The sequence below is a fragment of the Chelon labrosus genome (assembly GCF_963514085.1).
Source record: "Chelon labrosus genome assembly, chromosome: 10".
Classification (NCBI taxonomy): domain Eukaryota; kingdom Metazoa; phylum Chordata; class Actinopteri; order Mugiliformes; family Mugilidae; genus Chelon; species Chelon labrosus.
The window spans coordinates 14,933,298-14,959,421 of NC_140360.1; the positions used below are offsets into that span (position 1 = coordinate 14,933,298).

The 26,124-nt window shown below is 37.9% G+C and overlaps 2 protein-coding genes across 2 annotated transcripts; both read left to right on the forward strand.

The window, feature by feature from the left end:
* Window positions 1-9,468: 9,468 nt before the first annotated feature.
* LOC311493803 (deoxynucleoside triphosphate triphosphohydrolase SAMHD1-like) lies at window positions 9,469-16,725 on the forward strand (the record flags this gene model as incomplete). Its single annotated transcript, XM_084552587.1, has 15 exons — window positions 9,469-9,513; window positions 9,723-9,883; window positions 10,047-10,166; window positions 10,563-10,632; window positions 10,812-10,964; window positions 11,052-11,152; window positions 11,333-11,468; window positions 11,554-11,645; window positions 11,801-11,913; window positions 13,185-13,297; window positions 14,597-14,629; window positions 14,721-14,801; window positions 14,944-15,048; window positions 15,171-15,307; window positions 15,908-16,725. 15 exons carry the CDS (start codon window positions 9,469-9,471, stop codon window positions 15,969-15,971), a joined length of 1,524 nt encoding a protein of 507 aa, XP_084408713.1. The 3' UTR covers window positions 15,972-16,725.
* Window positions 16,726-19,114: 2,389 nt separating this feature from the next.
* Window positions 19,115-23,654, forward strand: LOC311493804 (deoxynucleoside triphosphate triphosphohydrolase SAMHD1-like; the record flags this gene model as incomplete). The annotated part of the gene is made up of 14 exons (XM_084552588.1): window positions 19,115-19,144; window positions 19,396-19,556; window positions 19,722-19,837; window positions 20,291-20,364; window positions 20,768-20,920; window positions 21,008-21,108; window positions 21,289-21,397; window positions 21,483-21,574; window positions 21,730-21,877; window positions 22,113-22,346; window positions 22,935-22,967; window positions 23,061-23,138; window positions 23,281-23,385; window positions 23,502-23,654. The coding sequence occupies 14 exons, from the start codon at window positions 19,115-19,117 to the stop codon at window positions 23,652-23,654; spliced, it is 1,587 nt and encodes a 528-aa protein (XP_084408714.1).
* Window positions 23,655-26,124: the final 2,470 nt, after the last annotated feature.

Below are 26,124 nucleotides of genomic sequence, written 5' to 3' on the forward strand. Positions count from 1 at the left end.
AAATGTTATAAACCTTCAATAAGTTCTGGCAGATGACTCATCATAATCTGACACGTATCTAAATGTGCCTCACTGTGCATTTTCTAGAGACATATAACAAACGAGGAATGTTTAAGAGCTTGTTGACATTCCTAAATGCCTCTCAAATGGACTCTTTGGGTTTCATACAAAAAGACATTATGTCCTAAATGTCTTTCATATTTTTATATGCGTAATATTCTCCAAACCTTCAGCTGTACAACCATCTTGTAACAACCATCTTGTAAACTGTTCATTTCATCCTAATCAATATTATATACACATGATAACCAGCGACATATCCCCTAGATTTGTTACATATTCCAGTTCATTTGTGGGAGAGTTTTGTTCACATACATGTCGTTGCAGAGTGGAAAACGAGAAACAAGACAGAAGGTTAGTATACAGATATATACACATATTAATTTTTCCTGAAAATGTTGCATACAGACATTTATTGAAGAACTGTTTCTACTGTTTTTTTCACTTTGTCAGGTTAGAAATGAGGAAGACATGTACTGTTAATCTTATGTGTGAAGTACATGAAATGTTTTCAGAATGGGGGCAGTGACCAATTTCACAGGTGTGGTCAAGGTATAAAAGGCTGGTATTAAAACCCCAGGTAACTGTCTGTGTTTTCTGTCCTGATCAGCTGTACTAAACTGTGGGATAGAATATTATTCATCAGACTATCCTGAAATATCTACTCAGCACTTGTCAGATCTACATGAGTGAGAGGCAGATTTGACATCTGACAGCTTCGTGGACATCCCTGCAAAAAGAAGGACGTGAAGATTTATCCAGAGGTGAGTTTTCTGGTTTGGTATTTGTAATTAATGATTAAATAATGACATTTTCAGCTAATATAAAGCCTACACTCTTAACCCGAATTAGTTGACTTAACTCGCAAATCGCGTGGAAACCCGTTGCCCTATACCACTTTAGTTTTTTCACAAGCTGAAACTAAACAAGTCGAGTTGTATTAACATGGAACTCTAACTTTTTACACAAGCTAAAACTAAAAATGGCGAATTGTATTAACATGAAATTCTGACTTTTTACACAAGCTGAAACTAAACAAGTCGAGTTGTATTAACATGGAACTCTAACTTTTTACACAAGCTAAAACTAAAAATGGTGAATTGTATTAACATGAAATTCTGACTTTTTACACAAGCTAAAACTAAACATGTCAAGTTGTATTAACATAGAACCTTAAGTTTATATTTATATTTATTAGTAGTGTGTACTGAAAATCATTAAGATAAAATTAGCTAATATACTCATAATTTATTACAATCACTGTATTTTCCTCTAATTTATTTTTTATTTTTTGTATGAAATGTTTCAATTAAAGTGGATGGAAATGAAGAAACACCTTTAAATGCTCCATTGCATTTTATTTAAGAAAAATGGCAAAACACAGCCAAAGTTGTTAGGACAAACTTAACATCAGGTCAACCTCAACATGATCAACCAAAAAAGATTAATCTGAAAACGGTCATTCTTAATCATTGAAACAATTATGTGTGTTGGTGTTGAATGTGTCTCAAATTTACAAGAAAAAAATGTGGATGTCCCCTGAGATTTAAGTGGTAAAAATCCATCAAAAAAAACAAAAACAAATCACAAGAAACCACCACTCAAATATCTAATTCCATCTACAAAGACTGATGATGCCACATGAACTGAAACAATTGTGTCTTGTGTCTTTCTGCTAAAACTTTAACAACATTTTTTAATTTTCACAGAAGTGACATCTTTCAGCGTGCTTCCTACAGCACCTTGTGTGTTGAGTGTGCATTGCAGGTGTTAAATGTGTCTCAAATTCACAAGAAAAAACTGTGGATGTCCCCTGAGATTTAAGTGGTAAAAATCCATCAAAAAAAAAAAAAAAAAATCACAAGAAACCACCACTCAAATATCTAAGTCCATCTACAAAGACTGATGATGCCACATGAACTGAAACAATTGTGTCTTGTGTCTTTCTGCTAAAACTTTAACAACAACATTTTTAATTTTCACAGAAGTGACATCTTTCAGCGTGCTTCCTACAGCATTTAAGTGTGTGCAGGTGTGTATGTGTGTCAGTGTTGTTTGTGAATGTGTGGGTGTTGTACGTGTGTCTGATTGTTGGCTTGTTTAACAGAAAATAAAAATGTAAAATAAAAATGTTTACCCTACAGGTCAGAAAGTATTATTGCTGGTGTGGCAAAAAAAAAAGAAAAAAAAAAATTAAAAAAGTAGTCAATAGCTTCTTACAGTAGACTTGACGTCTCTTTACATTGCAAGCTGATTTTTCAAAGTCTGTAGCTTTGGCTTTAGGTCAGTGTGGCCCAACGAGAGCAATACCTGTTGGATGAACTGAAATGTGAGCTTCATAGTCTTGGGGTAGTTCAGATGGAGTGCATATGTGAGTCCAAACAGAATGCACATGGCTTTTGGCAGATCTCGAATGTTGTCCATGACAACTTCTCCCTCAATGATGATTTTCAACGAGGTTGGACTGAGATGCTGGGAAGATGCGAGCACAGCACCTTCACGTTCAATGAGAATTATCCCAATGTCCAGGTCATGAAAGGATTCATCATCAGTGTCCTTAATAAAGAATAACAGAAGAGAACAATCATCAAATTAGATTTCTCTAAAACACTATAAGAGTGTCATGGTAAAAAAAAATAATGGTGAAAACATTAAGAAAGCAAGAGCTTACTTACAAAACATGCTTTGAAGAAGTTTGTGGGGTTGTCCCCAAGGATGATAGGAAGCCCTCTGAGCACCTGTGTCCGGATCGCAGTTGGCTCTGTAGTCTTTTGGGGAATAAACACAATAACACAAGTTAGATAGCTAAAATGAAAAACAAATAATGATCTATAAGAAAGCTTAACCAGCCAAGAAATGTTTGGATAGAATTACACAACTAATAGAGTAGGACTGTGATATAAGTACATAATGTGTATGGACCAACCTTGGTCTGTTGAGAAATCTGTGTCAACAACTGTCCAACATTCCCTCTCTTGGATCCAAATAACTCAAGAAGACGAGGACTGTGCCGATCAATGCTCTCATAAAATTCCTGCTTGAGGTTCTTGCCCACGATCCTGCTGAACTCCATGAACACCTGAGAAATACAGAGAACAAAAAAACCCCCACAAACTAAGAACTTGAACAAAAAAAAAATAAAAAATAAGAACTTGCATCAACTGAACTATACAAGGCAGTTAAGCCATCTTGCTCTCTTTAAATACACCAGACTACATTGGAAAAAACTGTAATTTCACCTCAAGACACAGGAGCTGCTACTCTGCTGCAGCTGCTGCTTAGTTTGTGGGAGTGTTATGGTGCAAATTTAAAACCCTTTACTAACATCTAAGTCAATAATACGAACTAACCAGCAGCAGACCAGTAACTCAAGTGTAAAAAAAATACTATTGTTTTCCTTAAAGAGGACACAACAAATATACATCTGGACACATTATACAATAATAGAAATATAGTTATTAGTTTTCCTCTCTTTCTTGAACATACCTGATCTTCAGTAAAGAGGGCAGGCCAGCGTTTCACCATCGTGCTTATGGCAGGTTCCGACTCCACTACCTCTTTTCTTCTCAGTGCAAATGTCTGGTCCATCTTCTGTTTCACAAGAAGTCCATTTGGTGTTCTCTTCTGCATTTCATCAACCAAGTCTTTGCAGGCTCCCTCCAGGGCAGCCTGATCACATCCATCCGGAAAGTTGGGCAAGTAGTTTATTTCACCTTTCTTCGCCTTCTTGATGCGCTTGTTAACTGGTTGTCCTTCGGCTGAATGCCTTCCCCGCTTACCTGAGTTTACTGCAACATCAAGGCTTCCTGATTGCCTACGCTTTGTTCTATAATTTGCCATTTTATGTTTTAAGCTATTTTTCCAACCACAACAACGAGTGGTTGAGCCTCGCTCCTGGAGACAGGGGTGCTTGCTTATCAATGCTAATGCAACACTTTCGAACTGAGCAGCAGTTGGGTACGCTGTGTAGCAATACATGGCCTCTGCCAATCTTTCAAGTATCTCGTGTTTTAGTTCTTTTGATACTTTAAGGTATATACCCTCACTCATAAAAAGCAGATCTGCTTGCCTGAGTCTATACTGCACATCAACAGAAAAGTTTGGGATATCGAAAAATTCTGGCCACTGTTTCTGTCGCTCCAGAGGTGAGTGTGAGAGTATCTCTGTTTCTGCTGTACTGGGTGTGTCACTGAAGACTTCATCAGATAAGACAGAAACCAGCTCAAGGACAGGGATGACTTTGACTGTTGGTCTCTCTGGAAGTTCTTCAGTATCTGTCAGATTGCATAGTTCATTATTGAAATCCGGATCTTGGTATTGAAGACTGAAGTTATGATTAAGTCCCAGTGATTCTTTAAGCTGGCTTTTTAAATCCTCGACTGTCGACGGTCTTGTATTTAGGATGACTTTTCTTATGTCCGCCTCTGTTAGAATAACCCTCAAGGTCATCTTCTGGTTTGCAGTCATCTTGGGAATAGAAACAATAATTAGGTCATTAGAAATATACATATCCAAAAGGACAGTTAATTTCTGAGCCATTGCTTTGTCCATCACAAAGATCACCATTTTATGAACTAAACTTTGAGTACTATTCTGAAAAACAAAATCTTGGGAATTCTCAAAAATCACAAGACAAAAATGTCCCCTGAAATTAAAGTGGTAAATCATTAAAAGCTGGGTGTTGTCCGTGTGTGTTGTCCGTGTGTGTTGTCGATGTCTGTGTGTGTTGTCTGTGTCTGTTGTCTGTGTCTGTTGTTGTCTGTGTGTGTTGTCTGTGTCTGTTGTCTGTGTCTGTGTGTGTTGTCTGTGTGTGTGTTGTCTGTGTGTGTGTTGTCCGTGTGTGTTGTCGATGTCTGTGTGTGTCTGTTGTTGTCTGTGTGTGTTGTCTGTGTGTGTTGTTGTTGTCTGTGTGTGTGTTGTCGATGTCTGTGTGTTGTCTGTGTGTTGTCGTTGTCTGTGTGTTGTCGTTGTCTGTTGTCTGTGTGTGTTGTCATTGTCTGTGTGTGTTGTCGTTGTCTGTGTGTTGTCGTTGTCTGTTGTCTGTGTGTGTTGTCATTGTGTCTGTGTGTGTTGTCATTGTCTGTGTGTTGTCGTTGTCTGTTGTCTGTGTCTGTGTGTGTTGTCGTTGTCTGTTGTCTGTGTGTGTTGTCGTTGTCTGTGTCTGTGTGTGTTGTCATTGTGTCTGTGTGTGTTGTCATTGTCTGTGTGTTGTCGTTGTCTGTTGTCTGTGTGTGTTGTCGTTGTCTATGTCTGTGTGTGTTGTCGTTGTCTGTTGTCTGTGTGTTGTCGTTGTCTGTGTGTGTTGTCTTCACGTGCTGTCTTAACACAGAATATAACGCCTGAGGGTCACTACTAAATTATCACCATATCTGTATCCTGTAAGAGGGAAGACATCATTCAGCTCTTTCAGTTGCACCACACACTGAGAGGGGTTACTGCTGTCACAGATGAGTTCGAAAGATCTCAAATGTTCATGGTACCACGCAGTCATCTCATTGCAAACAAACAGGATCTCAGTGTTAAGTGCCACTACCTGTTTGATCTGCCTAAATGAAGGGAGGCCAGAGCATGAACCGACAGAGACTATCATGTCTGCACAATATCTGATTCCATCTACATAGACTGATGATGCCACAAGAACTGATGTAAGCTGAGGAACTCTCTGGCAGAAGACCTGTTGGACATTCTCAGGATATGATGTGATTGATGTGATAGTGACCTTATCCATTTCAACTGAAGGCTTGAAAAATGAACTTGTGTCCAAGTAGTAAGCCATCATTTTCTGATGCTTAACAGCCAATGTAAGAGCTACATTTTTGAAGTTGTGGGCATTACGAATGACTCGCTTGAAGAATTTATGTTTTCCTTCAAACCGCATTGTCCAAACATCTGAAAGGGGACCAAATGCCTTGATCATTTCAGGGTAATGCTCGACATAGTGGTGTTTTGGCCGTAATCTAAAATCTGGGAAGGTTATTTGCAACAAGTCTCTGTGTTCTGTCACTTTGCAGTCAAGGAAGTGTACAGACTCTTCAGTGTGTTTTGTAGCTACAGCCAACTCAACAATATCTTTGAGGAGCAGCAGAATATTCCAAGCATTGTCTCCTTCAGGGACTTTATGGCCAATGATAAGTGGGAGCAGCCTGAGTAGGGCCCAGTTCTCATGGCCATTGCCACCTATGGTCCCTTTAGTAGAGAAGCCATGGGCAATTGGCTGGGGCTGGTCAGTTTTGTCATGAAAAGCATATTCAAAAGTTTTCATGGCATGGTTAAGTGTTTCTATGGTGAAATACTTCTTAGAAATCATGTCTGAAATACAGAGGGATAACTCAACAGGGACAATGCCCTCCAAAAGGTCATGGAGGATGTCAGGGGGGTACCCACGAACAACATGAAAGTGCTCCAGACCGTCAGTCAATACACACTCTCCTTTTACACCATAACGTTTGGCCATAGTTGGATCCTGCTTTACCTCATGTACCTGCTGGTTGTGAGTGTCTATAGTGCGGGGTTCAAAAGCACCTGAACTTACCTCCTTGGCTTGCATCTCGTTTCTTGTCACCATACAGAACCTGCAGAATCTGTCCACCGTAAAACTTTCGAAGAATCCTGCCAGAGAATGAGCAGCCAGGTTATCAGCAGCCACATATAAAACTGTACCTTTAACACATTCTCCTAACTTTTCAACATACACACCATGTTGTTCCAAAGAAGCCAGATCTTGAATAAGAGGGCGGAGAATTTTAGCGTAGCCAAATTCTTTTACATCAGAGGCTTTACACAAAACAGCAAGCTGAATGGAGTGGAGTGTGGATCTGTATTTCGATGGTACATTAGCTATCACCCAATACACTGCACTCATTTTGTGCTTCTTTCTAGATGTTCCTAAAGGATTGGACACTTCAAAATCATCTATATAAAGTCCAACAGCGATTTTGAATTCCTCCCCTTTAAGGAGGTCATTGTCATTACAGTAAGAGCCATCTCTGTATGAACTGTACTCATATTGCATATGCTTTTGGACGGGAAGAGCTTTATCCAAAATGTCTGCCCTATTCAACATCTTCTGTAGCATTGGATGCAAAGGAACATATACAGCACAAGACTTTTTACCTCTTTCAATCATGTACTCCACTGGTTTAACCTCTGTGAAGTTTTTATTCACATATGCTGCTCTCCTTTTAGTTGTTGATAAGGGGCCATCCTTGCCACAGAATTTCATGATCACATTGCTCTTTGCAGCAGCCCTGACTAACTCTTCCACGACTGAATCATCGACATCTGTGTGTTGTTTCAGAATGTCATTGACTGCATTATGCAGCAGTGGCTGGGATAGTTCACACATCTGTAACAGCTGTTGGATGACTTCTTGTACTGTACTTTCTGGAATGTGTAGGACCGTTTGCATCTTTAAAAACAGAGCTGCTAGGTTGTGCTCTAGCTGTTTCTCTAGATCATGAAGATCTTCATTGGTAGAATCCTCACTGTCTTCTGATTCAGAGGTGTCATTTGGAGGCTCATGTTCTTCTTGGGCCATTTCATTAATTACACTAACAGAGACTATTTCTGGCCTGAACATTCTCCAGTTGTGTGTTCTGTGCTCCTTACTTTTGTGCGCATTAAATGTGGAATACACATTAGTGTGAAAGTTGCAGCCATTATATGGACACTGTACTCTGTGATTTACCTTTAAGTGTGTACTGCGCAGGTGAGTGAGAAAGACTGCTTCTGTGCAAGGTGCAGAAAAATCACATGACTGACAGTGAAAGGTTACTTGGGCAGTTTCACTCAGTTGTGCACCCTGGGTTCTCTGGTGAATCTTTGCTAGGTGGACCTTAAGTGCATTAATGGAGTTGAATGTGCACACACATTGTTGGTGTAAGCAGGGAAATGGGACAGTTCTACCATGGTTTCCGTGTTTTAACCTATAATGTTTTAAAAGGTAACCCCTTTTCTCACACATAAACTCACAATACTTACACTTCCACAGCATCTTCACACCACATTGATCTGGAAAAATAGAGAACAAAAAAACTTTCAGCTCAGCAATGTCACTGTTGAATACAATAAGTAATAGAACCGAACGACGTCTGTGTTACAGGGAAAACCGCATGTAAACAAGCATGTGTGAGAGAGTGAGTGAGAGGGAAAAAGAGAGCGGTCAAGTGGATAAATGCGCGGTATGAACAACATAAACACTTCCACAGTGCCTGCTAAACTCTGTCGCCAGCGATTGAACGGCTTTTCTACCGCATAAAATGACGGTAATAATAATGACACAGTCGCGCAAACCTGCAGTGTGTGAGCCGCCCTCAGACTGTTAACACTAAGCTAACTTTGACATTTAGCCGACACAATTTTGAGTGGACATTAGCTAGTGTTAGCCTATTTACACCATGCACAGGTTCGAACAGTAACGTTAACCTTACACAGGAAAAAAAAGCTGCGTCAACAAGTCGTCTCCAAGCTTTTGTGTACCTATTCAAAGTTCCCACAAAGATAACAATAGTTATTTTACATACTAACCGTTCCTCTCGGAGTAGGTTGTTTCCAGCGTTAAGTCTGCAGCCGCTCGTCCCGCCGTCCCGCCAAGTGTAGAGCACCGCCACCGTGTGGACGCACAGTTACGCTGGCCTTGTCACGTGACCCGGCAGGTTTTTGAATTAGGCCCCTCCCTTTTCATATGAAAGTTAACATACCAAGTTATCTTTACTAAACATGATTAGTGCAATGAATCTTTCAGCTAAATAGTCCAAAGAACGAATGTTGTTTAGTAATGATAGCAGGTTTTTACAAAACATAAAAGAATAAGTAATGATCACTCAGATGTTTAATTAGAAACAAAATCTGGGTTTACAGTGTACTTCTCTTAGTAAAAATACAAATACATTTCTATTAACTGAGTACTCCTAAGAAAAAATAAATGAAAATAAAAAACAAAACCTTGCTCTCTCTCCTTCTCTTTACATATATCTATCTATCTATCTATCTATCTATCTAGATAGATAGATAGATAGATACACATACTAATTTTCCCTGAAAATGCTGCACACAATTGAAGAATTGAAAACAGCTTACTGTTTTCAATTTTGTCAAGCTTAGAAATGAGGAAGACACGTATTATTAATCTTATGTGTGTATAATCTTATGTGTGAAATGTTTTCAGAATGAAAAAACATTTGAATAATAATAATAATAATAATAATAATAATAATAATAATACAAATTCTTGCAAGCAATCTTCAAGATGCCAATGTTGTTTTTCTGGGTTCAATGGGTATAGAGTGACTGTCACTTCCAAAACACAGCTACAACACCTATAAAACTATATAAAGAAACAAATGTGTAACAACAATAACCTGAATGTCTTTTCTCTCTCTTGTGTTCCTTCTTTGTTTAGGGATCACAATGGCCGCAGGAGAAGGTGGCAATGAAGCAGTTGTACCATACAAGGTAATATGAGGCCATCGTCAGTGAATGAACCACAAAATTAAAGTTGTGCATGTTTATTTTCTGTTGTTGCGTCCATTCTCAGTCTGTAACAAATGTAATGTTAATATTGGGAAAAATAATGACTCAGACAGTACAGTACAGTATTGGCTGACAGCTGTGTGAGAACTGCACTATGTGTCTTATTTTATTGTTTTATTTCCTTTCACCAGCTGTTTAATGATCCCATCCATGGCCATGTGGAGTTACACCCTCTTCTTGTCAAAATCATTGACACACCTCAGTTCCAGAGACTAAGAAACATCAAGCAACTTGGTGGGGGCTATTATGTTTACCCTGGAGCATCCCACAACCGCTTTGAACACTCCATCGGGTACGTCCCCATGGAGTCACACCAGCACACTGTCCAAATTAAGGGAAAGACTGGTGTGTGACAAAGCACCAACTGAGGACAATGAAACTAAAGTAAACAGACTGTTTAATTTAGTAGAGGTATAATCATGTTTACAATGTGTGTGCTCTATTTGGTGACACAGGGTGGCATACTTAGCAGGAGAGCTTGCAAAAGCTCTGCAATCAAGGCAGCGAGAACTCAACATAGATGATAGAGACATCCTTTGTGTCCAGATTGCAGGTCTTTGTCATGACCTGGGTAAGTGATACACACCTCTCTACTTCTATATGAATTTGGTTTTAAAGGGTTATTGTTGGGTGTGATTAAATGTGAAACACATGGTGAAGCTATTCACAGATTGGGAAACAACATGATTTTATAACAATAAAGTCTAATGTGTAATGTTTGTTTCTCTTTTTAATGAAGAATGAATACAATAGAATAGTCCTTCCAAAAATATGTAGTCTTGTTGAAACCTTTTTTACATTTGAATGGAAACTATTTCATTCCAGTTTCTTTTTCTTTAGATTTCTGAGCATGGCATATCCATGTGACTTCTGTTGTTTTTGTTGCACTGACATAAACAATAATGCAGAAATGTCTTTTTCTAATGTCAGTACAACAGTAATTGATATTAATTCATTTTTATTCATTCATATGGGCCCTTTTCTCATCTCTTTGATGGGATGTTCATTCCTGAAGCATTGGAGGGCCAAGACAGATGGAAGGTTACTATTTCTGTTGTATTTGATGTTTGACTTAATAGCACAGAACAAAACTGCATCATAATATCTGTGTGATTGCATGTGTGTGTTTTTGATGAAATCTTGAAGATCTTCTACTTGAGCAGTGAGCCACTGTATTTTTATTTTTAATACCTGACCATTAAACTTCTCATACCTTGTAGCATGAGGATGCTTCTATAAAAATGTTTGACCACCTGGTGGCATCTAATAATCTGTGGGAAGTAATGATGAGTTATGGATTGGACCTTCCACGTGACAAAGTGTTCATCAAGGAGATGATTAGACATCCAGATGCTGATGCACACACAGGCGAGGTAGTGTCACTACTAATACTGTGAAATCAGTCAGTATCATCTTTACTGTCAGTGTTTAACGCCACTATTCTGCTGTTCCCTCCACAGCGGAAGTATAAAGGTCGTGAAGAGAACAAACGCTTCCTCTATGAAATTGTGTCAAACAAGATAAACGGCATTGATGTGGACAAGTTTGACTACTTTGCCAGGTGGAGATGCTTTAAAACAATTCACTTTGTGGTGTATAGTGAGGAGCTACTGTGTATTTCTTCCCATAAATAATTACAATACTGTCCTGACTAGTTTTAATTTCTGCTGCATTCTAAGAGTTTGAAGAGTTTAACTTCATATGTACAGTATATTTCTACTCATGTATCTTCTCACCTCAGGGACTGCCACCACCTGGGCATCCAGAACAACTTTGACCATAGGCGTTTCATAAAGTTAGCCAGGGTGTGTGACGTGAAAATCCTCACCAGAGACAAGGAGAAGAAAATCGTGAAACAAATCTGCTCCAGAGACAAGGTGTCTACACCTGATTTTTTTTTATCTTCTTTAAAACAATTAACCTGATTATTTGTGACTAAACTATACACATTACTCTCAACAGGAGGTGGACAATCTGTATAACATGTTCCATACAAGGAACTACCTCCACAGAAGAGCCTACCAGCACAGAGTAAAAGTGAATATAGAGATTATGTGAGTACCTACCCCTCCCATGCTGGTACTCTATAGCTATTATCATGGTCTTCTCACCTGCTGTAGCTTATTTAATTTGCTCTATGATTTTATCTATTCTATCGGATGCAGCAAAATGTTCCAGAAACTTATTATTTGTTGGTTCTGTTCATCAGGATCAAAGATGCCTTCATAAAAGCAAATGATCACATCCAGATTCAAGGTTCAGATAAGAAGTACAAACTTTCTGAAACCAGAAATAACATGAAGGCCTACAGCAAGCTGACAGGTCAGTGGATGCCATCTCTTGCATGTTTAAAATATACTACATGATTTAAAAACATCCTCTGTCTTCAATGTTATATCCCATACTGTGTTTGCTTTGTTCACATACAGTAGATACATACATACTAATAGAGATTTATTTATATTTTGCAATTTTCTGAATTATTTTAAGCATTATCAGTGCTAGATGACTCAGTAATTAATCACACAGAGATCCATTACTGAGGTGCTGAAGTTGACGTCACAGTCTATAACATCTAAATGTCTTGATGAGCACCAGAACAGCTATCAGACAATTCAACATGAACCTATTTGGCTCCTGAGCTTTGTTTCTATGCTTCACACTGTATGTTACCGCTTTGTTGGAGCATAAAATTCATGTAAACTCCTTAAATCCAGTAAAGAGCAGGACAAAACATCAGGGGCGATCAGAGGACCAGACTTTTAGGGGGTCTCAGCCCCCGATCAGAATGTCACAATAATAATGACAATAAAATGCATCAATTGTTCCAGATCAGTTTATAACAAATACCATGCTATGGCATGAGATAAGCCACCTTTTGATCTTGCTGTCTCTCGTTATATTGGGCTGCAGCTGGTCACCGACAAAACAGGGCATGACAAGAGTAACTTTGACCTTCTCTCACCGCACATATATATATTTATCTATAGGGGAAAAAAATATAATTTCCAGTAAGTCAGAGTAGCTTTCAGTACTTTAATTCACTGTCCATAGTGTAAATAAATCATAAAGCCCCGTCTGATCACAATAGGAAACTAAATCAAATAATGAAGGTCATCTATTGGCTGCTTGACTGGAGCCTGCAGATTAAAAGCTAAGAAAGTTTAGACTAGATAATAATCTCTGGTGAACTAGCCTCCGTCAGCTAACGTTTTCAAAACGATTTAGAGAAATAATATGTAAATATGAGCATGTGAATGCACCACATGTCATGACTCAAAGAACACGGCATTCAACTTGTATATGTTTGAAGTTGGCGAGATTATTATTGTTACTACTACTACTTCTAGTCTATTTTGTATTCTTAATAATCATTTAGTAGTGCAAAGACTATATTTAGGGGTGCTTGAGGCCTACAGCGTCACCAGTGATAAGTGGTATACTGTAAATAGCCTTGATTGGAAAAAACAATTTTTATAGAGTGTTGATGGTAAATAAGGAGTATGAGCAACTACTATTTCAAATGCTTCCATTGTAAATTAGATTGTGAGAAGTTGTGATAAGTGATTCATTCATTTCTGTTTGCTCTGCAGATCACTTGTTCGAAGAAATACTCTTCTCTGAGTCAGAAGATCTGAGTGCGGCAAGACAGATTCTTCAGAGGATTGTCTCTCGAAACCTGTACAAGTTTGTTGGTGAAGCCATGGTGTGTAGAGAGGTGTCCGTGTTCATTTTGACACACTATTTGAGTTTGTGTATGAAGTCAGTAAAATATTTTAAAATTGTAGGGTCTAATGTACAACTGTCTCACTGGTAAAATGCAGTTATTTGTATGAGAACACAAGTGTTCATTCATTTTCTTTAACCACTTGTACTGTGAAGTGCCGCGGTGGGGCTGGAGCCTATCCCAGCTGTCATCAGGCAAGAGGTGGGGTACACCCTGACAGGGTTCCCACGCGTCCTGGAAAACCTGGAAAACCTGGAAAATTATTGACCAATTTTCCAGTCATGGAAAACATATGGAAAATGAGAAAAAAGGTCAAATGTCCTGGAAATTATTAAGTTATCCTGGAAAATTATTTATCCTCTCCCTACCTTCTGAGCGAATACAAACAGGTTAAAAGTTATGCACATGCATGTCTTCTGGGCAACATACGGCACAGAGCTTCTCTGCTTCTAGCCAGCGCAGCGCCCCACGTGACACTACCAGCAAATCAAATTTGATTTTGTCGCTAGCTTTAGCAGAGAATTTCTGGCTTTAGCGACTTTTCAGATCCCACGCCTAGAGACAAAACTCGGGACTACGGTAAATTGAAAAGTGCCAATGTCGCTAGTATCATTCCAAAGAATGAGCGGGACAGGGGAATGTATTAGTGTATGACATGATAACCTGTCTCTGTAGCAGCTGAAAATGTCCTTGAAAAGTCCTGGAAAATAATTTCAGGTTAGGAGTGGGAACCCTGCCTGAACAGGTCGCTAGTCCATCACAGGGCTAACACAGAGAGACTGACAGCTATCCACACTCGCATGCACACCTACAGCCAATTTAGAATCCCATCGAGTGTTTTCTAATAGCTTTCACAGATATCTGTACCCAGTGAAGGGATGTAAAAATGGAAAGGCAGCCAGTTTAATAGATTATTATGTTATACTATTCAGAGACAACTGTGGTGTATCAGTACAGCAGCTGGCTCCAGACACTCTGCTAGGTGACAGCCCATTAAACAGCATCAATTAAACCCCTTTCTGCTTCCAGAGATGACCTCTTTTCAGAAACCAAAATTCATATCGTCCTGTCAGACAATATTTTCCTCTGGAGCAGGTTAGAGGGGATTCACCTGTATGATTTTTGGGCTGGAAATAAATCCTGTATTAGTGTTAAAAGAGACAAAACAGACTAAAACAGGTTCTTTTATAAACTGACAGCTTAATGTGAATGTCCTCTTGCTAGTGAGTAACTCATTATGTCTGCTCCCTCTCACTTCACACCCTTCCTGAACTCAAGAACATGCACAACCCAGAAAGCATAATACAACAGGTAAGAAAACACAATTAAGAAGATTTAAAAACAAATGATAATAAGAATGTAAAGATAAATATAAAGACACATGATCTCTCTCGTCTGTCAGGATACTATTGACGATTTGAACCAGGACCTGGCTCAGGCCCTCCCTGAGACTGAAAATCCAATTGACGACTTTGAAATTGTTGTGAGTGTTTCATAAAATCACTTCACTACACTTTTCTTCAAATCTTTGGTTTTGTTGATTGTAACATGTTTTCTTTCCTCTACTGGATGATATTTATTTGTGAATATAAACACAAGTTTCTCTCTCACACATCTGCTTTTAGGTCAGCACGTTTGACTATGGGATGAAAAACAAGGACCCCCTGAAAGATACATATTTCTACGGAAAGGAGGACCCTACCAGAGCATACCCAATCAACAGAAACCAAGTCTGAAATATGACAATGACAATTTAATCTTAGTGTGATTATTCTGTTAGTTTGTATTTCTTTGTAAGATGACTTCGGCTACATCTTCATTTGCAAACTTATGTTGCTGTTGTTCTTGTCAGGTGTCCAGCTTTCTGCCAGCGCCCTTTTCTGAGAACATCATTCGGGTTTACTGGAAGGACACTGATGAGGCAACTCTGGAAGCTGCCAAAGCAGTGTTTAGTGATTGGTGCGAGAGAAAAGGATTTGAAGTACTGAGGTAAGATTTAGATCTAGGATGTGAACTATAATATAGATACTCTTTGTTGTCAGGCCAAATGTTCTAATGAATAACAGTGACAAGCTTCAGTCCATTACAATCAATGTGATGGGAAGAGGAGCAGTTAAAAATGTAAACCTTTCAGAAACTTGGGATCAGACTGTAAGTTCTATTAGTCTCTGATTCCTCTGGATTCTGGGCTGACGTTGGGATAAAAAGTCTATGTGGCACATACCAGGAAAAAAAGAGAAAGACAAAAGCCGAGAAGAGAATACCTGTATACACCTAAACTAAAACATAGAAGAACCACCTGCACACGGGGAATCTCCTGTGCACCTCTTCAAAATATGACAAATTAAACAACATTAAACATGTCGTCCTTGCACTATTTTCAACTAAATATAGGGTTAAATTATTTTCCACTGCTTGGTAACTATTTTTGGAAACTGGGTTTCAAAAACAAGTACAAGGCTTTTTATAACAGTCTCTTTAAGCAGGTAGTTGCATCTTCAAATAGTTGTTTTTATTTTTAATTTGTGTGTGTGTTTGTTTTTGGTTCTTTACACTTCTCACTATACACTCCTCTTTTTAACTTAAAAGTATCTTGGACGATGGAGCTGGAGCTGGAGCTGGAGATGGAGATGGAGATGGAGCTCAAACCTGAAAAAGGAAAGAAACACTGACACTGGTACAGTGAGACTGAAAAATGTTAATGAGGACAGAAAACCTTCATCTACAAAAACTCTAATGTACTTGACACTATTTTACCGTCTGAAGGAAATTAGAAGAGTATATACACATGAATTATTGCTTATTCAGACCTGTACTCAGGTTTTACAGACCCAATATATCTTTATTTTAGTGGGATCATCATTCTTTCTTTTTTAGACTCACTAACATTTGCAGCTTCATATGACACATATACAATACATAACCTAATCACTATCTTATAGCGTGTGTGTAATTTTGTTGTTGACCATCAGACGTGGCTTCTTAAAATGTCATGTTTGTTATATTCAGGTATCAGTCACAGACTTGTTTCTATATATTTAGGAACTGTGGGGCTTTTAAAAGAGTTGAATCAAATGTGTGACAGAGTCATTTAACGTGAATATTTAGTTTGTGTTTGGGGTCTAATTAGTGGTTTTTGGTTTTAATGGTAATTATAATATTTAATGGGTAATTTTATGAAATATTCTGATTTTGAATGAGTTTTCATCACATCTTTATTTGTTACTTAGTTACTGGTCATTTTCATTGTTTTGTATATGACTAAATGAAACATCATGGGAAGCTAAATGAAATAATGTATGTGATTAAGGCATAGTTTCTGTATTGCTGTGTTTGGATCACTGTGTGCATATTCACTGTAACTCTATAGAATAATGTTTGTCTAACTGGGAAACCTAAAAGCTTCACAAAGCCTTTGAATTGTACTCCTGTTTCGATGGTTGATTTGGAATAAAACTTCTATCCTCGTAAATTGATTGACGTTCTGTAAATATATATTTAAATGTACCTCTTTATATTGTTGCATAGCTTGGTAAACCTCATCTCAGAATCAACTTTCATTGTTTTTAATAATCCCTCCAATCACCCTCTAATCACTCTCTGATACAACAGGTAAGGAAGTGTTAAGCTGCATCTGTGCCAGTGGCCTTTACATTCCTTCCCTTTTCCTCTCAGTTATTGGTCGACAAAACAAGTATAATGTGACAACTTCATTTTGGCGAATACACATGTGTGTAGAATTCATTCCTGCTGGTCAAGGTGACTCTTCCTTGGAGGCCAAGGCAACCCTCAGGCCACAGGGAAATGTCCCGGTGCTGTCCACGTGTGCCTTGTGAATATCAGTTTTGCTGGCTGGCAAACAGTTCAGATACTGTATTACACTGGTTGTGTAATATGTGGTAGTGCAGGATTAATGTATACTCAGGGATAATATCAAATTATATAAATTAAACATTAACTCACCTGCCAATTCATTAGGTACACTAGAGGAAGGGAATGCAGTCCTGCATTAAATCTAATCATGTGTTCAAAATAGCTAAGAGACTTAGTGACACATGTTTCTATTATTTTGACAATCCCATTCTAGTGTTACCACAATATACACTTCAAACATTATCATGCAGTTGAATCACCACCAATATTGAGCTGCTTCAAAAAAAAAGAACATAACAGTCATGAAGCTAAGATATTAGAATGCATTACATATAATTGTTTTGTTTTATTCTATTTTTAAGGGTCCATGCAAACCCATGCAAAGTTGCAGGATCCCTATTATTTTGTTGCGATTTTTATTCTTCTTCTTCACCTTAATGATTAATTTCCTTCTGCCTAGCTAAAGGTGTCAATTCCAAAGCTAATATTATGTGAAGTATATACTTAAAAGTTATCAAACTTCACATCATTGATAATAATATGATTCTGTACAAGCACCCCAAATTTTGTGACCCTTGGTCCACCCCAGTAAACTGCTTGAAATTTGACAATAACAATGTGTGGATGACTCCTTACAAGCCCACCAAGTTTCGTGCAATATGGCCTATAGGGGACGCTACTGGTGACTTATGCCTCTGCGTTCTGCTCAGGGACAACTTGGTCACGGCATGGACCCTTTTATGATCACTTGCGATCATCTAGTTTACTTTTATTTTTTACTTTTATAACAGGAGGTGGTTTTCAGTTTTTTCAGTCTATTGGTGTCTGTTCAAAGTAAATGAAAAAAGCTAGTCTTATACATGTGTGAGTTTTTGTTGCTTTTTCCCTGTTGTACCGAACCGTACCGAACCGTGACGCCCACACCTAGGTACGTACCAAACCGTGACTTGTGTGTACCGTTACACCCCTAGTGTGTATATGCATAGGTGTGGCCAGTGTATAAAAGGCTGGTATTAAAACCCCAGGTAGTTGTCTGTGTGGTCTGTCCTGATCGGCTGTATTAAACTGTGGGATAGAATATTATTCATCAGACTATCCTGAAATATCTTCTCAGCACTTGTCAGATCTACATGGTGTCATGGTTCTGTGTTTTGAGTTTCCTGTTTTATTTTGTTAAGTTCTTCCTTAGTTTCCTGTTTAGTGTTTCTCCCTGTGTCTTCTGTTTGTTTCTTTGGTTTCTCCTTGTGTGCTCCACCCTCATTAGTTTTACCTGTGTCTCATCATCCCTCTGCCACTTGTGTATATATATAGCCCTGCATTTCCCTTTGTCCTTTGTCGTCTGTAAACCTCCCAGGTTGTGTGGAGCTTCTGTCCTGTTATCGTTCTTCTTCAGTCCTTCTGTTTTTTAGTTTTTACCTGTTTTTCGTATTTGAGTTTTTGGATTGCCCTGCTCCATGTGCAGCACATTCAGTTACCTGCTTGTTTGTTAGTTTTCATTAAAGCCGTTTTGTTTCTGACTCTTGCCTCATCTCCTTGTGTCCTGCCTTTGGGTCCTACCTAACCACCCGAAATCATCCCTGCAAAAAGAAGGACTTGACGATTTATCCAGAGGTGAGTCTTCTGGTTTGGTGTTCATAATTAATGATTAAATGACACTTTCAGCTAATATAAAGCCTACTTGTCTTAAAAATTCCTATTAACTGTTCTAAAATTAATAAAACTAAAAAAAGATAAGATGCCAATGTTTATCTGTGTTCCCTGGGCGTAGGGTGAGAGTCACTCCTAAAACTTAGCTACAACATCTATAAAACTATATAAAGAACCAAATGTGTACAAAGTCAAACCTTCTCAAACTGTAACAACAACAACCTGAAAGTCTTTCCTGTCTCTTGGGCTTCTTGTTTGTTTTATCTAGGGATTATAATGGCAGCAACAGCAGCTCCACCAGGCAAGGTAACATGAGGCCATTGTCAGTGAATGAACCACAAAATTAAAGTTGTGCTTGTTTATTTTCTGTAGTCGAGTCCATTCTTGGTCTACAACAAATGTGATGTTGAGACTGAGAAAAATAATGACTCAGATTTCATTGCTGTGAAATTCATCAGGACTTTAGTTCAGAGAGGTCTCAGAATACAGTATTGACTGACAGCTGTGTGAGAACTGCACTGTGTGTCTTATTTTGTCATTTCATTTTCTTTCGCCAGGTGTTTAATGATCCCATCCATGGCCATGTGGAGTTACACCCTCTTCTTGTCAAAATCATTGACACACCTCAGTTCCAGAGACTAAGAAACATCAAGCAGCTTGGTGGGGGCTATTTTGTTTACCCTGGAGCATCCCACAACCGCTTTGAACACTCCATCGGGTACGTCCTCATGGAATCACACCAGCACACTGTCCAAATTAAGGGAGAGACTGGTGTGTGACAAAGCATCAACTGAGGACAATAAAACTAAAGTAAACAGACTGTTTAATTTAGTAAAGGTATAATCATGTTTACAATGTGTGTGTGCTCTATTTGGTGACACAGCGTGGCATACTTAGCAGGAGAGCTTGCAAAAGCTCTGCAATCAAAGCAGCCAGAACTCAAGATAGATGAGAGAGACATCCTTTGTGTCCAGATTGCAGGTCTTTGTCATGACCTGGGTAAGTGATACACACCTCTCTACTTCTATATGAATTTGGTTTTAAAGGGTTATTGTTGGGTGTGATTAAATGTGAAACATATAGTGAAGCTATTCACAGATTGTGAAACAACATGATTTTATAATAAAGTCTAATGCGTAATGTTTGTTTCTCTTTTTAATGAAGGAAGGAAAGAAATGTTTCAGATGATTTCACAGTATATTGAGATTTTGGAAGCGTATTAATCAGTCTTTTCAAGTCATTCTTTTTGTTTTTTCTCAAAATATAGTTGAAACCTTTAAGTTTGAATGTAAACTATTTAATTCCACTTCTTTAGGTTACTGAGCATGGCCTATCTATGTGACTTCTGTTGTTTTTTTTGCACTGACATAAACAATGATGCAGACATTTATTCTTCTACAACATTGATCAGTTTATGTATTCATTTACTCATTAATTTTTCTCCATATCTAGGACACGGGCCCTTTTCTCATCTCTTTGATGGGATGTTCATTCCTGAAGCATGCAAAGAAGAAAAGAAATGGAAGGTTACTATTTCTGTTGTATTTGATGTTTGACTTAATAGCACAGAACAAAACTGCATCACAATATATGTGTGATTGTATGTGTGTGTTTTTGATGAGATCTTGAAGGTTATCCTGAAATTGTTAATTATTGCTCTAATGAAGCAACACCAATTCAACACAAAACTTTCCTGAATTTAAACATGAAAACCAATTATAGTCAAAATGAACAGAACAAATTTTAAAGAGAAATGGGGCTGTAGAAAAAGAAGCTTGTACACATTGCACCTAAACTAACATCATGTGCATAACTCTTGATGTATTTGTAAAATAGCAGAGGTCAAGAGGTTAGAGATCTTCTACTTGAGCAGTGAGCCACTGTATTTTTATTTTTATACCTGACCATTAAACTTCTCATACCTTGTAGCATGAGGATGCTTCTATAAAAATGTTTGATCACCTGGTGAAATCTAATGGTCTGTGGGAAGAGTGGGAGAGAAAGAAATTGGTCCTTCCACATGACAAAGACTTCATCAAGGAGATGATTAGACATCCAGACACTGCTACAGCTCAGGGCAAGGTACTGTCACTACTAATACTGTGAAATCAGTCAGTATCATCTTTACTGTCAGTGTCTAACGCCACTATTCTGCTGTTGCCTCCACAGTGGCAATATAAAGGTCGTGAAGAGAACAAATCCTTCCTCTATGAAATTGTGTCAAACAAGAGAAACGGCATTGATGTGGACAAGTTTGACTACTTTGCCAGGTGGAGATGCTTTAGAACAATTCACTTTGTGGTGTATAGTGAGGATCTACTGTGTATTGCTTCCCATAAATAATTACAATACTGTCCTGACTAGTTTTAATTTCTGATGCATTCTAACAGTTTGAAGAGTTTAACATCATACATGCAGTATATTTCTACTCATGTATATTCTCACCTCAGGGACTGCCACCACCTGGGCATCCAGAACAACTTTGACCACTGGCGTTTCATAAAGTTTGCCAGGGTGTGTGACGTGCAGGGGGAAAAGCAAATCTGCTCCAGAGACAAGGTGCCTACTCCTGATTTTTATCTTTAAAACAACAATTAATTAACCTGATTATCTGTGACTAAACTATACACATTACTCTCAACAGGAGGTGGACAATCTGTATAACATGTTCCATACAAGGAACTACCTCCACAGAAGAGCCTACCAGCACAGAGTAACCATGAGTATAGAGATTATGTGAGTACCTACCCCTCCCATGCTGGTACTCTACAGCTATTATCATGGTCTTCTGACCTGCTGTAGCTTACTTGATTTGCTTCATGATTCTCTCTATTCTATCGGATGCAGCAAAATGTTCCAGAAAGTTATTATTTGTTGGGTCTGTTCATCAGGATCAAAGATGCCCTCATAAAAGCAGATGATCACATCCAGATTCAAGGTTCAGATAAGAAGTACAAACTTTCTGAGGCCAAAAATAACATGGAGGCCTACAGCAAGCTGACAGGTCAGTGGATGCCTTCTCTTGCATGTTTAAAATATACTACATGATTTAAAAACATCTCTGTCTTCAATGTTATATCCCATACTGTATTTGCTTTGTTCACATAGATACATACATACTAATAGAGATTTATTTATATTTCGCAATGTTCTGAATTACTTTAAGCATTATCAGTGCTAGATGACTCAGTTATTAATCACACAGAGATCCACTACTGAGGTGCGGAAGTTGACGTCACAGTCTATAACATCTAAATGTCTTGATGAGCACCAGAACAGCTATCAGACATTTCAACTTGAACCTATTTGGCTCCTGAGCTTTGAATATTTCTTATTGTTTCTATGTTTCACACTGTTCAGTTCAAACTTCCTCTTCATTTCTGTTTGCTCTGCAGATCATTTGTTCGAAGTCATACTCTACTCTGACAAAAAAGATCTGGAGGAGGCAAGAGGGATTCTTCAGAGGATCGTCTCTCGAAACCTGTACAAGTTTGTGGGCGAAGCCATGGTGTGTAGAGAGGTGTTCATGTTCATTTTGACACACTATTTGAGCTTGTGTATGAAGTCAGTAAAACATTTTAAAATTGTAGGGTCTAATGTACAACTGTCTCACTGGTAAAATGCAGTTATTTGTATGAGAACACAAGTGTTTTCTAATAATTTTCACAGATATCTCTGTACCCAGTGAAGGGATGTAAAAATGACAATGGAGAGGCAGCCAGCTTAATAGATTATTATGTTATACTATTAAGAGACAACTGTGCTGTATCAGTACAGCAGCTGGCTCCAGACACTCTGCTAGGTGACAGCCCATTAAACAGCATCAATTAAACCCCTTTCTGCTTCCAGAGATGACCTCTTTTCAGAAACCAAAATTCATATCATCCTGTCAGACAATATTTTCTTCTGGAGCAGGTTAGAGGGGATTCACCTGTTCGTTTTTGCAGCTGGAAATAAATAAATTAGTGTGAAAAGAGACAAAACAGACTAAAAAACAGGTTCTTTTATAAATTGACACATTATGTGAATGTCCTCTTGCTGGTGAGTAACTCACTATGTCTTCTCCCTCTCATTTCACATCCTTCCTAAACTCAAGAACAAGGACAACCCAGGAAGCAAAATACAACAGGTAAGAAAACGCAATTAAGAAGATTTAAAAATAAATAATAATAAAAATGTAAAGATAAATATAAAGACACATGGTCTCTCTCCTCTCTGTCAGGATACTATTGACAGTTTGAAACAGGAACTGAATCAGGCCCTTGAGGCTAAAATTCCACGTGACGACTTTGAAGTTGTTGTGAGTGTTTCATAAAATCACTTCACTACACTTTTCTTTAGATCTTTGGTTTTGTTGATTGTAACATGTTTTCTTTCCTCCACTGGGTGATATTCATTTGTGAATATAAACACAAGTTTCTCTCTCACACATCTTCTTTTAGGTCGCCACTTTTGACTATGGGATGAAAGACAAGGACCCCCTTAAAGATACATATTTCTACAGAAAGGAGGACCCTACTACAGCATATCCAATCAACAGATACCACGTCTGAACTACAGCAATGACAATGAAAAAATAATAATTAGTGTTATTATTCTGTTAGTTTGTATTTCTTTGCCTACATCTTCATTTGCAAACTTATGTTGCTGTTGTTCTTTTCAGGTGTCCAGCTTTCTGCCAGCGCGCTTTTCTGAGAACATCATTCGGGCTTACTGGAAGGGGATGAAGAAGGAGGACGATGTTGCAACTCTGAAAACTGCCAAAGCAGGGTTTAGTGATTGGTGCAAGAGAAACGGATTTGAAGTACTGAGGTAAGATTTAGATCTAGGATGTGAACTATAATATAGATACTCTTTGTTGTCAGGCCAAATGTTCTAATGAATAATGGTGACAAGCTTCAGTCTATTACAATCAATGTGATGGGAGGAGGAGCAGTTAAAAATGTAAACCTTTCAGAAACTTGGGATCAGACTGTAAATTATATTAGTCTCTGATCCCTCTGGATTCTGGGCTGACGGTGGGATAAAAAGTCAATGTGGCACATACCAGGAAAAAAAGAGAAAGACAAAAGCCTAGAAGAGAATACCTGCACACACCTAAACTAAAACATAGATGAACCACCTGCACACGGGGCATCTCCTCTGCACAATCCTCTTCAAAATATGACAAATTAAACAACATTAAACGTGTCGTCCTTGCACTATTTTCAACTAAATATAGGGTTAAATTATTTTCCACTGCTTGGTAACTATTTTTGGAAACTGGGTTTCAAAATCAAGTACAAGGCTTCTTATACCAGTCTCTTTAAGCAGGTAGTTGCATCTTCAAATAGTTGTTTTTTATTTTTAATTTGTGTTCTCACTATACTTCTCACTATACACTGCTCTTTTTAACTTAAAAGTATCTTGGATGATGGAGCTGGAGCTGGGGCTGGAGCTGAAGCTGGAGCTCAAACCTGAAAAAGGAAAGAAACACTCTGACACTGGTACAGTGAGAGTGAATGTGATGAAAAATGTTAATGAGGACAGAAAACCTTCATCTACAAAAACTCTAATGTACTTGACACTATTTTACCATCTGAAAGAAATTAGAAGAGTATATACACATGAATTATTGCTTATTCAGGCCTGTTCTCAGGTTTTATAGACCCAGTACATCTTTATTTTAGTGGGATCATCATTCTTTCTTTTTTAGATTCCCTCCCATTTGCAGCATCATATGACACATATACAATACATAACCTATTTTAAAGCATGTGTAATTTTGTTGTTGACCATCAGACGTGGCTTCTTAAAATGTCATGTTTGTTATATTCAGGTATCAGTCACAGACTTGTTTCTATATTCTCAGGAACTGTGGGGCTTTTAAAAGGTGAATCAAATGTGTGACAGAGTCATTTAACGTGAATATTTAGTTTGTGTTTGGGGTCTAATTAGTGGTTTTTGGTTTTAATGTTATAATATTTAATGTGGCTTTTTAGCATGACTAAATGAGATATCATGGGAAGCTAAATGAAATAAGATCTTAATATTAAACTCAAATCATTTACTGTAGTTAATATATATTGCTATCATATTTTCGCTAAACTAAATCCAGATAGCTCAGCTAATATGGATGTAAGTGGTTAAGGGATAGTTTGTGTATTGTTGTGTTTGGCTCACTGTGTACAAATTCATTATATAGCATAATGTGTGTTTATCTGGAAAACCTGAAGTTAACAGAGCCTTTGAATTGTCCTCCTGTTTAGATGTTTTCTGGTGTAAGGTCAATATAGAATAAAACTCTTTCCATTTGATGTGTCTTTGAAGTCCTCTCACAAGTGGAGGGCACTATGATGCAAATAATACATTTATAAAATTACACAGATTTTGTCATATTTTTCTGTTCCTACTGAATCATGCTGCACTCGCACGCTTTATTCCTCCACTACTAAAGTATAAGAATAGACTCAGAGTCATTCCTTTATACCAGGATAACACTTTCCACTTATCTGTAATGTTCTCTCCTGTATACAATTTATAGCACTGTGCAAAGATTTTAAGCACTTCAGGGGGCATCTGATCCCACATTCTTTCTGCAGCAGGACAACAATCCCAAACTAGACAGCCCAATTCATTCAAAGCAATCAAAGCCCTGATCTCAGCCTCTTGGAGTCTGGGATCCAAAGAGACAGAAGCAACTGAGGCAGATTAAATACAGAGAAGAACTGTAGAAACTTCTCCAAGATGTATGGGGGGGATAAACATATCTGGCATGTACCTTGAAAAGCTGTCTACAGGGGAAATGTTTGGGTTTTTTTAAACGCAAAGAAAGGTCACAGCAAGTATAAATTAATTAATTGTAGCCTACTGCACGTTGTATTGAATTGATAAATTAAAATCAAACCAAACTCCAAAATCATTCTCCCTTTACGTTTGGGTGGGAATCAGTGGATGGATCACTAATGAACGGGAGGTATTTTATTTTTCAATTTTTTTTCTGACAGCTTCTATTGCTTTATAAAAATGTATTTAGGCAAAATAATATTTAATGTTGCAGTTTACAAAATAATTGGTTCTAATAAAGTGAAACAGAGGTAGTAGTAGAGGCTAAAATCAGCTGATTCACGACTCCATTTAATTCAGAATAAAAATAAATTGAATTCCTGTGCAAAGCTGTCAGAAATCAAGCCAACCAATCCCAATATAATAAATATCAACATTGTTTTTTTTTTGTTTTGTTTTTGTTTTTTTTACTGAATTAACCTAAAAATATCTCTCAGGCCACGTGTGTACAACATAAAGCC